The 17,469-nt window shown below is 34.8% G+C and overlaps 1 protein-coding gene across 5 annotated transcripts in view; it reads right to left on the bottom strand.

Annotated features, from left to right (window-relative positions):
• Positions 1–17,469, bottom strand: part of FNBP1L (formin binding protein 1 like) — a 53,382-nt gene that overhangs the window by 3,604 nt on the left and 32,309 nt on the right. For 2 of the 5 annotated variants that reach the window (XM_040565622.1, XM_040565621.1), the window contains exons 4-15: positions 15,961–16,108; positions 15,505–15,567; positions 13,822–13,926; positions 13,091–13,219; positions 10,870–11,016; positions 9,996–10,199; positions 7,502–7,660; positions 4,314–4,328; positions 2,230–2,339; positions 1,470–1,602; positions 902–996; positions 251–399 (exon numbers count right to left, since the gene is read on the bottom strand). In XM_040565622.1, the coding sequence (XP_040421556.1) occupies positions 251–399; positions 902–996; positions 1,470–1,602; positions 2,230–2,339; positions 4,314–4,328; positions 7,502–7,660; positions 9,996–10,199; positions 10,870–11,016; positions 13,091–13,219; positions 13,822–13,926; positions 15,505–15,567; positions 15,961–16,108 (1,457 nt within the window). The remainder of the gene's footprint in view (positions 1–250; positions 400–901; positions 997–1,469; positions 1,603–2,229; positions 2,340–4,313; positions 4,329–7,501; positions 7,661–9,995; positions 10,200–10,869; positions 11,017–13,090; positions 13,220–13,821; positions 13,927–15,504; positions 15,568–15,960; positions 16,109–17,469) is intronic. The other 3 variants (XM_040565624.1, XM_040565625.1, XM_040565623.1) reach the window with 2 other exon arrangements.

Below are 17,469 nucleotides of genomic sequence, written 5' to 3'. Positions count from 1 at the left end.
TGCAGATGAAAACCTCGTCTTTTTTGTAAAGCTGAATATTTGCCAGTAGCTGTGCTAATATTTATCTTAAAACAGCACAAAAGTACTGCTTATGAATTAAGGTTATTTATAAAATACTTCCACTAATCTTATAAGCAACTAGTTACTCATAAAACTTAATTTACTTTAAATCATTTTACCTCTCTTCTTTGTAACAAAAGAAATCCATACATTTTACTGAAGGAATCATAGTGTATGTTGTCAACCTTACCATCAAAGGGATATATTGCCTTGCAATGTCCTATAGCTGGTAATGGATCATCATCTTCAAACTCATCATCAAATTCATTTGTATGTGCATGCTGCTGTGGTGGGCCTCGAACTTCCTGATTTGCATCATCCGTGTAACTCCCTTCAGGGCTGTAATGCAATGATTGGAATGTGAGGATTCTGGAGAGTTTTTAGCTCTGAAACACTGAACATACATGCATCACAGAAAGGGTAAGACCATGGATATTGTTCTGGGAAGGCCTGTTAACAGTGTTTATATTTGCTCCTGGAGGTGATTTTCTGAAAATGTTTTGATCTAACAAAGGTTTTGGACTGAATTCTGCTACGAAAACAAACATAACTTTGACATACCTGTCTCTACAAAACATGGAAAACTGGTGAGCCTTATGGAATGGAAAGAGTTCACTTTAAGAGGCGCTGGTATTTAATGAGTGGTTGTTTCCATCAGACTCAATTTTTCTATGCTACCATAATGACGTGAAGTGAGCTCTAGCACTCAGAACCAGTAAGATTTTCCTCTGGAAAAATAAACTTTCAGAGGATAAGGAATAACCATCACCTCCTCTTAACTATCAGACAGATGTATTGATTCTAGCGTAAGATACAAAAGCAGTAGAGATAGAATAGTGACCTCTCTCTGCCCTGTGTTACAAGGTGGTTGATATCACTGCTGTGCCGCCTGTCGCTTCTGGCTGCTACTTTACCTTCAACTTCAGACAGCCAGGCCTGGGGGAAAAAAAGACAAATACTGGTTTCAAGACAAAAGTTGATTCTAAACCAGCAAGAACCATTCCAAAAATGCACTTAACTGCATGCTGTTCAGTTGTCAGTACACAGCCACAAAGAGACTGCATTCACACATGAAATCTTGTAATCATTTCATATGAAGTATTAATCTAATCCTCTCTGCTTAGCCTATGCTCCATACTTGAGTTAGGTAATAAGGAAAAAAAACTTTAATCTCCTATGAATTGCAGAATAAGTGATTAATAACTTCTTAACAGTTTGCATCTTTAATAAAGTATACCGTCATTATAGCTAGACTAACATACCTGAAAATAGCATACCCTAGGGACAATTGTATTGGGAGCTTGTTGTTAAACCAAGTAGTTTCATGACTGCTACATTTATAACCCATAAGGCAAACTACTACATTACCATTCATTTAGATTTTCCGATTAATTGTTTTAGATTCTCACCTCATTCTTGTGTATTTCCATCCGAAGACGGTCCATGTTGCTCATTGTCTCAGCTAATTTTGGTTGCAGACTGCTTGGATCACCCATCTGGGGATTTTTTTCATAAACATCTTTCATCTTGATGAGGGCATCTCTAACAGCATACAAAACCCCACAATAATTATAAAATTACAAACATCTGTACTGGTTCATTAAAGCTAAAATACTATTTAGGTGTATGAGAGCCCGACCCATGATTAGAGTTCCTAGATCCTAAGCACAGACATGAGGAACTACTGCTCCCTGTAACACACCTAACGCCTTTTCCCGTTCTGTCATCTTAACATTTTGCTTTACTTTTTCATGTCATGCACAAACATGCAAGGAATCCAACTGTCAACACTTCTCTATGCAGTGTCAATACTGTTTTCTGTACTGTTATACACAACTTTCTAAATATTAATGTTCTTTTCATAATGCACTAAGCTGCAGCTCTCTTGCTCAACAGACCTATGCATTGTTTTTTTTTCTTTAACGGCATGCTTTTAGATTCAATGTTTCCTATGCAACATTAGGATTGAAATATGTATTATAGTGAAGCAGCAGGAGGAGGCGATGATAACAATCTACATACAACAGCACATCCACTAAAAATGCTTTGTAATAGCTTGTAATAGTGTATTCTCTCCTAATGTCTGAGAGCTGTTGGCCTAAGCAGAGGACTTCAACTGAAACTGACATAAAGAGACCCATGATGAACCTCTAGAAAAAATGCACTCACTTTTGGTCGGTTTCCTTCTGTAGTTCTCTGTTGAGTTCATCAATTCTCTGCTGCAGTTTCTTGCGCCTTTGTTCTGGAGGGAGGTGGCTGAAGTCTTCTAGTGCAGGGCCCTGCAAATATGAATGCTATTAAAGAAACAGCACACACACATTGAGACAGCTGAACTGACATACCCACACATGAACAGCGGTCACTGGAAGCAGGATGGACCTTCTTAAAAGCTCTCTACTTGACACACAGCTTTTTAAGAGACCACAACAGAATAAATGCAAATTTTTGGTGCCAGCTTGTAGTCACTCATTCAAGGTTCTTTTTGCCTTCTGCAATAGGTGTCTCAGGGTTGTAATTAATAATTTCTAGGCTTAATAATAATTAGTCTGAAAAGCTGAGCCACGAACCTCCCTTTAGCAAAATCAGAATTAATTACTAACAGTAATTTCAGTCAGAACAAAAATCTAAGATGTGTATATAATAATAGTATGTACATAATTGATTCTTTCCATGGATTATGTTTTCTATGGCTATTTAGATGCTGTCAAAAGAAGAATACTGTAATTTGGACCTACGTTACAAATCAGTACTGTAATTCCCTTTCAGAAGTTCATCAATCTTGTTAGAGAACGTATTACAAGAATCTCAATTAGACTTACAAACTTCTGATACATTTTACCTAGCATAAAACCAGTTCACAGAACACAGAATTTACACCATCAAAATTATGACTTAAATTTGTTGCTGAATCAAAACTTGGTTAAATATTCTATGTCACCTTTTTAATTATAAAAAAGAATGTTTCAGGGAGAAAAAAAAAATGTTACTTTTCAAACACGATTCCCCCACCTCTCCTTTTTTTTTTTTTATACTTAAGACCAACTATTTTTACAGTGTAAGCTTGTGCCAGGGTTATAAACAGGATGGAAGGACTTGCGTGTATAAAGAATGGGAAGAAATTTTTACATATCCTGTGAATTTGTTGTGCCAACTCTTCCCCTTGGGTGACAGACACCTACACTACTTTCTAAGAAGGAAATACAGTACACATATTAATAATAGAAAGTTACATTACTTTTGTGCTAGTTGCATAAGAAAGTTATTTTTAGCCCAAGAAACCTGCTTGCCATTACAGAAACCCTCCTCAGAGGTAAACTGAACTTGACATTTCTCTTCGCAAGAAGAAATTTGACAGAAACATAACTGTCAAGATTTTGATACAAGCAGCCTCAGGCTCAGATGCTAATTCCAATTTTCTAGATATGTCCCCCTCTTAAGATCTTCTTGCCCCTCAACTTCCTGGTTCTTTTTCACTTGTAAAATCATAATCTCATTACTTTTTAAGAAGGGAATACAAGACACCATAAAGATGGACAATCAAGATATGTTGTTTCCAAAATAAAGCAAGAGCTCTTCTTTCTGGGGGAAAAAGTCTTTTCAGGTGCTTCTACATGCTACAGGGAAAGAAAAAGATAATCACATCCTCTATATGATTGCTCATTACAGGTCAGTTAAAACTACCCTATCCTACAGTAATAATCAGAAGAACACTTATTTCTGTGAATTTTGCTGATCTACTCTGCAAAATTATAATATTGATTAAGATGTGCTTTTAATTTATAAAAGCTTCATGTATTTATTGCATTTATTTCAAATATAAAAGCTTTCTAATACTCCTGAACATAAAAGATCATCTCCCCTGCAAATGTTTGGTTAAATTCAAGTGACTGAATATTGCAGTATTCAATATTTCTCTTTTAAACAAGTTTTGTAGTCTTTTTGTATAACTATTTTATGCTGCTTTAACATTTCTCCTGACAAAAAGAAATCCCTAAGTATTTCCATTATCACCAGCTGATGAATACTGGTCAACCTTAAAATTCCAAAATCACAGAATCAGTTGCAGCTGCATCACGTCTAATTATCTCACATTAAGCATGGATGATTAAGAACATGACTGTGTATGAGAGTAGAAAGTCTGGAGATGCATTTCAGCACCTGACTTAGCAGTTATGATATGGAAACACTTTCAAAAGATTACTTTCATGCTATCTTAGCAGAAGTACAGCAGACAGATCAGCACACGGGCTTACCATCTTCACCGACCACTGCACAGTTCATTTGAAAACAGAAAGAAACGGGAAATTATTCACATGCAACGACCAGTTACAAAAATGATTAATGCCTAAAACCATATCTTTAGAATATTTTTAAAGATTAAAATTTAAAAATTATTAAAAAAAATACATTTTACTATGAGCACAAGAACAGCAAAATACAGTAATCAGAAATACACTTCTGCTTTAAGCATTACTGATTTTAAAAATGTCACTAGGTGATAACGGGTAGTTTAACTTACAAAATTGTAACACACAATTTCATTGAACAAATTTTGAATTTTAGTGCTTCAAATAATATGCTTAAAGAACTTCTGTTGTGGGAGAAGAAACGAACACACAGCCAACAACACACAAAATAGCAGAATTCAATGATGATGAAGGACTGATCAGCCATATACAAATATTTTGTTAATTATAGCTAACAATCCACTACCATCGATTTTACAAAGGTAATTTTTACCAAGCGTTTTACCTTATTATTGAAGCAGAACTACAATAAACAAAGACCTTTTAAGTTAATAATTTTACTTTCTGAAAACAGCACATTTGAGTCATTGCTACTATCCTAAAAATGTTTTACTTGGATGAAAATAAAGCCATTTAGAGAGTTACAAGTTCATCCTTAGAGGAAGCAAATAAAACAGGTGTCAAAGCTTTGGCTTAACATGTCACAGCATTTGGAAGATCCACTACGGGTCCCCATGACCTAGTACAAGCCTGTCCAGAGGAAGGCCAAGCAACTTAGAATACAGTTATCTGTGACATCATTTATGACCTTCAACAATTGTTGTGACAGTTGATTAGAGCACACACTTAAAATTGGAATTTCTAGCCATAAAGAAAATGACACTCCTTTGCAAATGTTACCATGGTAGAAACCTCAATAAAGTCCAAAGACATAAAATGGCTATAAGAATAAACTACTTTTATGTATACAACATATCCATTTATGTATCAAGTAGCACTGAGCAAAGACCTCTCACAAGCACTAAGACTACCTGGAAATGTTAAGACTTCAAAGAATAATAAACAGTACAGAATAACAGTACTAATAAAAGAAAGGAGCAGCTACACTTAAGACTTCAACAGCCTATTACTTTTATATAGAGTTGTAACTTAAACTACTGTATGCTGCTTTCTCTATACAGCACATGACAGGAAAAATCTAATGCACGAAGTACGGAATGAGAGCAGTTTGGTTTTGCGATTTCTAGTGCCTTGAGTGACATCTTATACAGGGCATGTAAAACAAAGTAACCAGTGTGCTTATTATCTGGTATATGGCAATTCATGGATAAATCTCAGTAGAAGCCAAAACAAATTAAAATACCATTTGATAGCTCTTCCCGTCAGTACTACTTGGACATCATTTTCCAGGGACAAAACAGAATCATACTAGCATCTACTAATCACTGATTCAAGATGTATTAAAAAGATAAATCTGATCCATAACACACACAATCTATTAGAATTACAGTATACATTTCAAGGCACTTGATACATGTGTTACCTATTAAAATATTTGAAAGGTATTTCAAAAAAAATAAGTCATTAAGTGTTTATCTCAAAGATTTATAGAGATTAAAATATCTGATACTGTGGGATATTTGAATTAATCCAGATTTGTATGACACTAGCACTCCTTGTTAATTTTACAGAGTACTATGTATTAAGTTCATACAGTTTTACAGCATGATCAATGAATTACTAAGAATAAAAAATTAAAATACTGTTTCAGTTTCCATGGGCATTGTGTAGTTGTTACAAGATGATCTTTTGCTTCAGTAAGAGATTCTAGAACTACTAATACTGTAAGGTGTTGATTTGTGAGCCAGGAGCTGATACATCTAGTGATAAACAAACAAGTGGAGTAATCAAAATCTCTGCTATTTCAGCAACCGTGCAATCAAATTCTACATTGAGTGCTAAAGAAGGAACATTATCTTCATGACCAAAATAAATTATAACACAAGTAATTCAGAAGGAGAAAGGAGAAACTGCCCTCCATAAACACTTAGAGGAGCACAAGAATCTTCTAAAAATGGTGGTGGTAGAAGGGTTATTCGAAAATATGTGGGGGCCTGAAATAAGATACGACAACATGACTTAAAGAAAATAAATTTAAAATTTGAATAAATTTTAAAAATATAACTCATTTTGGTTCAGAATGACAGCAAGGGAGCCTCTGAATTGCTTACTGCAATACAACGTTGTGCGTTGATCTCCTCATTACATCTACAGTATCCAGCCTTTCTCGATGCATATGAGACAGCACGTTGATTTTGTTTTCAAATATGAGCAAATCATGAATTAAATATAATCGAATTCATCCAATTACCTCATTATGTGGATCAATATCATAGCACACACATGAACTGGGCAGCCTGTGTTTCACCAACATAGCAGGAAAGTGCCAGTACATTTATCACTAGTACTACAAATGTTGCTAGAAAACCACTTAACAATTCCCTTTTACTGTCTTCCAGCAAATTCTATTTGCAGATTATGCCACTATAGATCAGTAAATGAATTGATTAATCTCAGAAAGTAGCATTTGGTAGTAATTTTTCAGTAATTTTACCTAAACAGACCTAGGATGACGAAAAACAATCAATCATAAAATGCATTAAAATTGCAATGTTTCAGTATTTCAAAATCTGCAAGCACCATGTGCTATAGCCTTTGATGTACAAAAGATAAACAAAACTTCTCTTAGTTCAGTCTTGTCATCAGTTACTATTATTTCAATTAAAAGTCAGCAATAAGATGTGATCTTTCAGATTTTTTCTGGTGACTATATATATACCCAATGATAAATTACTGCAAAAATATGTTCCATGATGGTAGGAAAACATTTGTGAATGTGAAAGACAATGAAAAAAGGTATCAAACACATGCTGAGCACCCTCTTTATAAAACCTTCATTTTAGGCACCAGTATTTGGAATGTTGTAAAGGGTATTTCTGTTTTATTTTCATTTTAATATGCTGGTAAGGTCTATGTAATATGAAAAAAAGAAGTATTCTGAAAGTGACCTTGTAGCTGAAGTGTTACTTTAAACAGAGTAAGCCTTATAATGAGGGTGAAGAGCATTAGAAAAGCCACATCACAAACACACTGCTCATAGCCCATCATGCATTTCAACTTGTTATCCAACTTACCCCTCTTTTGAGGCTTCTGAAAGAAGGAATTCTGGGCTTCCCTGTTTTTATGTCACTCATGCAATAATGCACTGGTTCAATGGAGAATATGGGATACTGGGACCCATTAGGAGTACTGGATGTGTATAAACTAGTAGGGGTTAGGGGTGGGGACTGTGGCTAATGTGGAAATAAAGAAAGCAATAAATAAGCCAAATGTTCAAAGTGATTTTAAAATGAAAAGTCTGTCTTATAAAATTTCCATCCAATACAGAAACACCTTGTAACGTTCCACAGACACATTTACACTACAACTGTATTACTTTTAAAAGTTTCTGTCACGAATCTTCACAACTTCAGAGTTACAATGAAGAAAGCTTTAGACTCAACTTCCACAAGATCCGAAAAAGATCCTGAAGTTGTTTATCTCCTCTCTTAGAACAGTTAGTTCTGCTTTTCCCAACCTTAGAGTCATTTTGGAAGCTTGTGCGTTCCTGCTCACATTTCCTTCCTATATTTTGATTCACATTACCAGCTAAGCTATGTAAATAGAAATACTACATGTATCTATGGAGAATGACTAAAAAAAAAAAGTATACTCAATCTCTGTAATCAAATTGGACTTAAATAATGGCTGAACGGTGCTCCTAATCAACATAATCCCTAGAGCTTTCTCTGCTTTCTTCCTCCCCTTTTAAAAAATTGCTTCTCTCATTTTTTGTCTCTTATACTCCTGCTGCTTTTGCCCATTTCAATTTTTCTATTTCCTCTGCTGCACAATTCATTCCCTTTCCAAAAGGCTTTTATATCTACAGTAAATAAGCGGGGGGGGGGGGGGGGGGGGGGGGTTGTTTCTTATATTAGCTAATATAATAATATATTTTTTAAATTTTCAGTAATATTTACAATTGTATTTTTCTGTTAAAATATATTGTTTTTAGTATTTTATATATCTATATATATTCTGATATTTTGCTCCCAGCTGCTGTTTTTTTGAAGTGTATCCATCCATCCCTCCCCAGAAAAACAGGAGAAAAAAATGGACATAATCCTCTATTTCCTCTAGGTACTTAAGGAAGAGGTGCATGTAGTACATATGTACATCTGTGATTCCATATAGGAAACAGTAGGGATGAGTCTCTGAATGCTACATACCAAAAAAAAAAAAAGTAGGAAAAAAAAATATTGTCAGCTTTCTTCACCTATCATCATACAAAGGAATTTCTTGTAACTACAGTAAATGCCAACATCCAGACTGTACACCAATTTAGATTTTCACTGCTTCACTGTCCACGGAAGGGGGGTTGTTGCACAAAATTCTTGGGAAGATGGCTTATTACCAAACTAGTAGTCGTGATCTAATTTCAGAACAGGTTAAATCCCACCCATCTCTGCAGCCAAACGCAATAAATATACTAATGCATTGAAATGATAAACTACTATCAAACATTAATTATGCTGCATGAAAAGTAAATAATCGATTTTCATTTCAACACAGCTGCAGTTACACATAACAAACACACTGAGAAGGAGATGTAGCGATCTGCTTGCTTGGAACAATATCAATTGGTTTAAAAAAAAATCCTACGACTAATGAGCTGTAACAATAGTTTTCTATAATAAGTGGCAAATACTGATTTGGAGCATTAAAATAACCTCACTGAAATTTGAGGGAATCATTAAAATGACTTTCTGATACACTCTAATACTAACTAAAATCCTAGTGTAAAATTTAAACATGTACCTGCATTTATATAGCTAGCTCATGCTTGTATTAAAAACCTTTTTTTGTTGATCCATGAAGGCACCTAGCACAGAAAGCGTCAATTGAAAGGAGCAATTCCTCTGCTTTCAATTTTTTTCCCTCAAGCTTAGGAATATTTTTACCTATTTCTTAGTACTATTCCTTCTGGGATATTTACATGTATGGAGCTTCAACAGTATGTCTTATCAGTAAGGTATTGTAAATTTTAATTTTTTCAGACAAACTTAAATGTTTTCAAAGCTAGCAAGTTTAATAAAAATCTATATAATATTCCTCTATAAAAGCACATATAAAAAGTGCCAGTTAAAAGTGGGTTGCTTGTTGTAATATTAAAGAGATCTGAAGTCTGCCTGCTTTCAAACCATACCTCTCCTTCGTGACCTTTTTTGTTTATTTTGACACTCAAAATCAACACCTTTTCTGTGCAATTGCAAAAAGTCTTTATGGCCACTTAGAAATAACAGAAATTGGAAGCTACTTTTATTTACACTATTTAAACCCATGCAGAATATCAAATACCTAATAAAAAACATTCCAGGACACAAATGACTAAAAGAAAAATTGCAAAACTTCCCCCATTTTTAATATGATAAATATCCAACCTTACTCAAACCTTCAGATCTCTTTGTACATCTTCAAAAAGACAGTGGAGGGCAAGGGGAAAGTTATATTAAAATAAGTAATTGCTGCTTCCAGGTACTCTGAATCTTTACATTTTAATTTTCCAAATAGTAATTTCAAAATTGTTACCTTTGGCTTCTTTCCAAACAGCCACAGCTTTCCTTTAGACTTGCCCACTGTAGTTTTTGAATCAATTCTCATTCCTTCCTGCTTTGGTGTACTGATGGTTCCATCAGAGATAGTTCTGTAAATATTCTGACTGTAATCTTCAAATGGAAAATCTCCAGGAGGTTCAAAACCAGATTTGAAGCAGTCTATCACTAGCTGGGAGTCCTAAACATGGGACATTAATGAGTTTAAAAAGAAAAACAAGCAAAGCCATCAAGAGAGAAGGAGAAGGAAACATGGAGACAAATTTTCCCTTTAAGCACGAAGATGCACAGGTGGGAAACAGAACACAAAATGCACGCTTGTGGATAGATCAATTTAAGACAGCATATATTCTTTTTTCTCAGTAGTGTTACCAACAGTGTAAATCACAGTAAACCCTGCTATTCAGAACCCAGCAAATAGTCCCCCCTGGTTCTCACAGATTTAAAACAGAACATGGTTTAGGCCCAAGCTACTACTACACCTTCTAATCCTTCAACATTAGCACTGAAATTAAGGTAACACTCAGAAACTAGATACAGTAAGATCTAACGGGGTGTTAACTGAACACCCTTTTGTATGATTTAATGCATACCAGAGAAGATACCAACCATGCTGGTATTCTGGGATGTTTCAGGATACCCAATGCAATGTGTCCAAAATCATACACAACATGGTTAAAGATCTTCAGATCAAAGGAAAGAAATAAAACATGAAGAAAACAGACACCAGCAGTGGTGGAAGCTACCATTTAGACTAAACAGTGATGTCACGACACTTTTAACACTCTCCACAGCATCTGTATCAGTTCCTTTACTCATGTGCACTTAATAAGAAGCTCAATTCTACTTACCCTATGTTCATCAACTGATTTTGCTGCAAGGATCATCCCTTCTAAGCATTTGGAGATGATCGGAATAACCTTGCGCTCAGAGTCAGCAAAGCCCCTGTAACATTCACTGAGTTTGATGGTCCTTCTTTCATCCATCTCTTGAAGTTGCTGCAAGCACAAAGAAGGATTATTTTATTGAAGTTTTTATTTATGGATTTTTTCCTGATCCTGATGTTTGCAGTTAGTGTGGTCATCACAGTGTAGTACAGAATTTCTGTGCTTTCCCAGTGTTTTTATTTCCCTAACTAAACAGAAGCTAATTAAGTTTAAAAAAATTAAGTCCTTTCAGGCATAGACTTAAGATGCACAGAACAGTGATTACAATGAGTCAATACTCTTTTATTTATTAAATGGTGTGAAGGACTGGACTCTTTATTCTTTTTTAAAGCCTGTGTTTAATGCCTACAACCACCTACTTGTTAAAAATATTTGTTTCATGCAAAAATGGAAACTATAATGAAAAAATTCTACTAGTTTCTACATCTCCTCACTCTCTCCTTCCACTTCGAAATAATTTCTCTGGTGAATAGGTATATCCACCTGAAATCTCATCTTCTTTAACTTTGCTTTTACTTTTATCCTCTCCAATAAATACCTATGATTAACAAAAAATAGGAAAGGTTAGAAATATGACACTTATATGCATTTAGATGTTCTCTGATTTCAAATAGAAACCATTTCCTTTACAAGTGTGTGAGAAAATAAAAGATTACCATTACACAAGTAATGGTACACACGATTTAAGTTTGTAATTAAAGTCTACTTATTGGAACATAAACATAACAGAAAGAACAAACTAAAGAGAAATCCTATGAAGATAATAGCCCTGAACCTTTCAGCTCAATGAAGGTAGAAAAGAAAACAAACAGAAGAAAACAAAAAGCAGTATTACATACCTCAACCAGTTATCAAAAATGGGATAAGAAGCTTGACCTTTCCTGTATCTACACTAGCAAAGGCAGGTATCTCAAACAGCATCTGATTTCATCTCTTTGAAACACAGCAAGAGCCTAGCCCTGCTACACTCCTCTCCCCATGCTTTCTTGTATAATGTATAGCCAACACCCTCAAGGAAGTAATAAAAAAATGTAGTCCCAAGAAAAAATAGGACTAGGACTTCATGCTTTTACTGGAGATTTCAGAAAACATACATCTCACAATGATAATGGATTTTAACCCTAGAAATAAGGCAATAAACAAAAACACTTATGCAAGCTACAAGGTCGACCAAGCTGTTTCTCCCAGGACTTAACTGCAATTACTCCCTCAGTTTGCTAATGACAGATCTGCTGAAGTGCTGCTTAGCAGTTAAAATATTAACAAATTCTTTAATCAGCCAAGAAAATATGAAGCATTCTTAAATTTATACATCTTCAAACAAAGTCAGCGTTTTTACTTTCCTTTCATTTCCTAACTCCATGTCTCAGAATCAGTTTTGACAGCCATAGTAATCTCCCACGTGGCTGAACATACATATCACTAGGTGTCTGAATGCTCCCTCAGCTGATAGACCCCAACTATTTTACTTTAAACTGAAGTAAAGCCTCTGTTTTTGAAAGCATCAAACAAAATTTAATAGTTATACAAAGCACCTAGAAATAGTCCTTTTCCAGATTCAAAGTACTGATTTAATTTGACTTTTTTACTTTTTCATTATTTTAGAGAGTTTTGCGGATTGCTACTAATACTGATAAAGCAATGACTGCTTGGGAGAGGAGGGAGCAATTCTGCCTCCAAATCTACCCAGTATATACCTGATATATGAGATAGATTAAACCACAAAGTCACCAATAGCCGTGTGCTTTTCTACAACTCTACTGAGATCAATGCATTTAAAAAAAAAGAGAGAACTAGTTATCAAACTGTACTAGAATGATTGTTTTAAACATTTGCTTTCATGTCACAAATTTTTATTTTACTGTACCTCTTCAGTAATATTTCACATCTCTAAAATATAAAACTTTAATAAAAAACTCAAGAGTATTTTCATTGCAAGTCTAAGCATAATTACTGAAACCAGCAAGTCTTGTGAGAAAATGCAGACTGCATGAGATTATGTTAATTTCCTGATAAAATTATCTACTATAATACTAAAAAAAAAAAAAAAAAAAAAGAGAGAGAGAGACATTTAAAATCTAATTCCCCCTTTAAACAACACCAGTCATACTTTCTTACTTTTTACCTTATAAATCTGAGGAATGACAATGTAGTAGTGTTTGTGTTGCTCTCCATTAAAATTCTGTAGTTGTGCAGCATATTCATTTTTGTTTTCATCAGCCATGTGTGTGCGCAGGTTTAACTGTTGTTTAGCCTAGTAGGAAAGTGTTATCAGTTCAAACATGTCTTGTGCTTTTCAATGATATTTAGCATTATTATGTTATAGCATTATAGCATTATTATAATTTATCTTACCACCAACTATGTGAAAACACTAATCAAAATCATCATTGAAAGTTATGCCCTTATAATTGAAAGAATGTGACCCTTAATTTATACTGACAGCTTACATCTTGTTACATACAGAGAGAGCAATGGTCGTTTTAGCCACACTGCTTAAATACATATCCAAAAACACAGAAGTAACGGAACTAGACTACATACTACTATATACTACAAAATACCAAACACCACTAAGCCTGCCTATTGAAGAAAGAAGATAACTGACTCAGCATCATCTTGAGAATAATGAAGCATACTCTCTCTGCACTCTTACATTTTACTGTACCTTTGATTTTGCATGTAATAGGAAAGTGTATTTTATATGTAATTTTATACAAAAAATGTTGTTCCAATACTGATGATAATCATACAAATAAAAATATGCTTATAGAAAAGGGACAGTAAAAACAAAAACAAAACAAAACACACAACGACAACAAAACACACAAAAAACCCCAACGGCACTGCTCTTACCTTTTCAACATCAGCCTTTGTCGCGTTAGTGTCATTGTCCAGTCTTTCATAGCTTTGCTGCGCCTTCTCTGCCTCTCTGCATTCTCTCTCAAATTTCTTTTTGCTCTAAAAAAACCACAAACTTACTGCTTCTACAGCCACTATCCCATTTTGGTTTTGTATAGCAACTTTGAATTCTAGGTATCAAAGCTTCCCTTTAAATGAAGACCTTAAATTCTAAGTACTTTTATTTAAGTAAATACACTGTTCTCATAGGGGCATGCAACAAGTATCAAATATATTCAACTGGTTTTTATATACAACTTGTTTCCTTTAAGTAGCAGCAGGAAAACAACTGTAATTATGCTATAAAATATCAGAAAATCAAAATACAAAATAACCCATTACAAACAACATCAGCAAATTAGAAAACAGACAAGTTCACTGTTTAACCTGACTTCAATAACTTAAATGGAAGTTGGAGGGTGGGCAAAAAACTCAAATCCTGAATTATATTTGTAAAATTTAAAGTTAACATCTTCAACACTCAATTTTAATTCAATAAATTCAACTAAATTATTTTGAAGGTAATCAGAAGGATTTATCTCTATTATGAGATCTTAGCATATTCATCCATTATCATCAGTATTCATATCAGCTAGCATAGCTGTAAGCAGCATAGACAACAGTACTCGATATACCTGATGTTCAATAAATCTGGCTGTTGTCCAGATAGCTGCTGTAGGAAAAACTGTTGCAGCTCAAGATGTTAGTATCTCTAGAGACAAATAGGCAATAGAGATGGTGTGAGCACTGCACTTCTGCTTCAGAGAAAAGTCAGACAATTGAGGTTAATGTGCCCCTTTAAAGGTTGTATGAATTTCAGAGCCGCCTTGCACTCAAGTAAATACCATGCACAGAACACAACTGATTGACTGAGTTGAACTCTGGGAATTATCTGGATGAAAGATAACAGCATCTTCAAGTATCACACCTGCTTCTATTCTGATCATCTGACCATGAATTAAAACTCTCTGACATGACACTGACCCAAGACATTGCTTATCTGAGTCCACAACAAAACAGAAATTCACCTTTCCAGTTTTGCTTCACAATAATCTGGATCAAAGACAATAAATTTCAAAGACACAGAAACAGCAGAATATCAGAATGCATCGTGAACATACTTGTTTTATATTTTCTAATCATTACAACCACTGCCTGTAAACTGTTCTAGAGAAATTTCCTTTCTGCATTTCTCTGTGAAAATGTAACTGTAACTCCTGAAAGGATCATGGCTTAAAGTGGTATTCTTGAATAGACCTCATATAACAAGCCCTCAAATGCAAGTCAAATACTTAAGATTTCACCTTCATGGAAATAAATTGTCACTACTAATTACTCTCTAACTGAACAGGAGCCCACTGAGAAGCAACCAATGAAGTCTGTACCCGTTTTAAAACCTAATTCCTTTGCGCTGAATAAATACTAAGTCTTCACATACACACGCTAAATAGCTGTTTGCAAAAGAATTTTTTAAGCAGTGAACTACAAACACTTTGGAATGTATTTTGGGTGTTACTAAGACTGATTTGGCCATTCAATAAAATAACTAAACGTTAAAGTCTAAGCAAGGGAACTGACATCAGTTCCATTTACAAATTGTGTATTATTAATACGATAGATCCCCCCCTCCAAACTCACATTATCCATCTGTTTCCAGCACATGTCCAGATATTGTTGAGCCTTTCGCCCTTCCTGAAGATGCTAAAAACACCAAAAATAAGTTTGATTTACATATATATATATTCTTTTTTATTACTATTACCATTATCTAGTTTGTGCTCTAGTTGACACACTACGATACACATCTCCAGTAGCTACCAGTATTCTTTGGAAGACATTATTATTAATGATGCAAGAACAGTACCACATATGAAATTCACTTTGGCAAAAAAGCTACCAGTAAGCACTGTCTCCCAAAATATCAATTCTTAGGTTTTAATAACTGTAGTAAACCAGTACATAGAAATACATGAATAACTTTAATTATGCGTATTACAAAGCCTATTTATTGCTGAGTTCATGAAATTGGGTAAACAAACTATTCAAAGACATCCATTTTGATATCCTATTATAAAATCAAAGTATAGAAATTACCATTTTTCTCTCAGTTTTTAGATCATGAGAGTATCTCATCAATTCTCCATAGACTCTGTGTCCCATTTCTTCAGCAACTACTTCACGTTGTCCTGCATAGTCATTCAGCTCGTTAAGGATGTTAAAAAAGGCAATACACGAAGTAAACCTGACAGAAAGCACATACACACAAATAGACATATGCAAAAAGTGAGATAGTGCTTGGTTTTTTAATCATTTCCTTTAACACAGTCTTTGCTCCTGATTAAATTGAAGAAAAAAATCAGATACATTTTACAAGAAACCTTATTTTAATGCTGACTGAATTACAACAGAAATGAAAATTGGGAAAGCCTACATTGAGCCTAGCACGTACTATATGTTGCGATGTCTCTTCAAATACATTTTATAAGAACATGGATTTTTGTGGATAGAAAAGAAAGAAGAAGAATACTACCTGGAAAGCCCTGTAGTATAGTGGTATCTCCTAAGCTGCCAACTGAGAGGCCTGAGCTTGGGAACAGATATATACGTCCCTAGGCCTGGAGGCTGAACTTGTTGCAGAGATGATGTGCTTGGTAGTCTTGAGGTTGGAACATGCCAATCATACCACTCATATGCATCCCGATGGATGATCTACAGAACAAGTTTGCTATCAGCTCTGGAGACAGCTGCCTGTTTGCCTGCCCACCTCTTGGCTGGAAGTAAGGTGCCACTATGGCTGGCACTGAAAAGGGGGGAAGAGGAGGGGCAAAGGGTAGAAAGTGTGTGTGGAAGGGAAGAAAGAAAGAAAAAAAAACAGGCACCACATTAAAATATACGTCTTTCTCTCTTTAACTGTGGAATACTGCCATCTCCACAGGCTTGGCTTTGTGGAATTTATACGCCATCCTAGAACTACAAATCCCGTTCCCTGTGGCCCAGGATCTTTAAATAGAGTCAAAAGAGCTAGAGGAAATCCTAGCATAGATTCCCAGGCACACTGTGCACAACATGTGCTCTGGTCACAACCTGAAACTTAGCCCACATTCTTTCATTCATAAGCGTCTATCCCTAAAGGAAAAAAGTATTGTGCTTTTCTAAATTAAAAAATGGTAATGGATATGGACAGCAAAACAAGCACCTCTCTGTGTAACTAGAGAAGCAATTTATGCTAAACAACTCTATAATTATTTATTGTACAAACTTATTTTGTCTCTGGAGTCAAAGCAAGTCAGCAGCTTAAGAGGCCTAATCTCTCCTTGCCAAAAATAAGAGTTTTGTTTATACTCAAGTCTCAAACCTGAATAGCTATATTCGTACTGCAATACAAATACACTGAAGAAAAGTCTACTGCACTAAGCAAAAACCACAGCCTAAGGGTAATCGTTGCTAAAAAGCAAAAACAAAAAACATCGTCGTTAAAAAGCAAAAACAAAAACAATAACAACAACAAACATTAGTATGTACAGAGCATACTAAACTTCTGCTTTCAAACTTTCAGCTCGCTGAAGACTGATTTGGAACAGAGCAAGTACAGCCTGCCATGTT

This window comes from Cygnus olor, chromosome 8 (genome assembly GCF_009769625.2).
Source record: "Cygnus olor isolate bCygOlo1 chromosome 8, bCygOlo1.pri.v2, whole genome shotgun sequence".
Lineage (NCBI taxonomy): Eukaryota > Metazoa > Chordata > Aves > Anseriformes > Anatidae > Cygnus > Cygnus olor.
The sequence above is the reverse complement of the archived record's forward strand: the minus strand, read 5'-3'. Positions and strand labels throughout refer to the sequence as shown.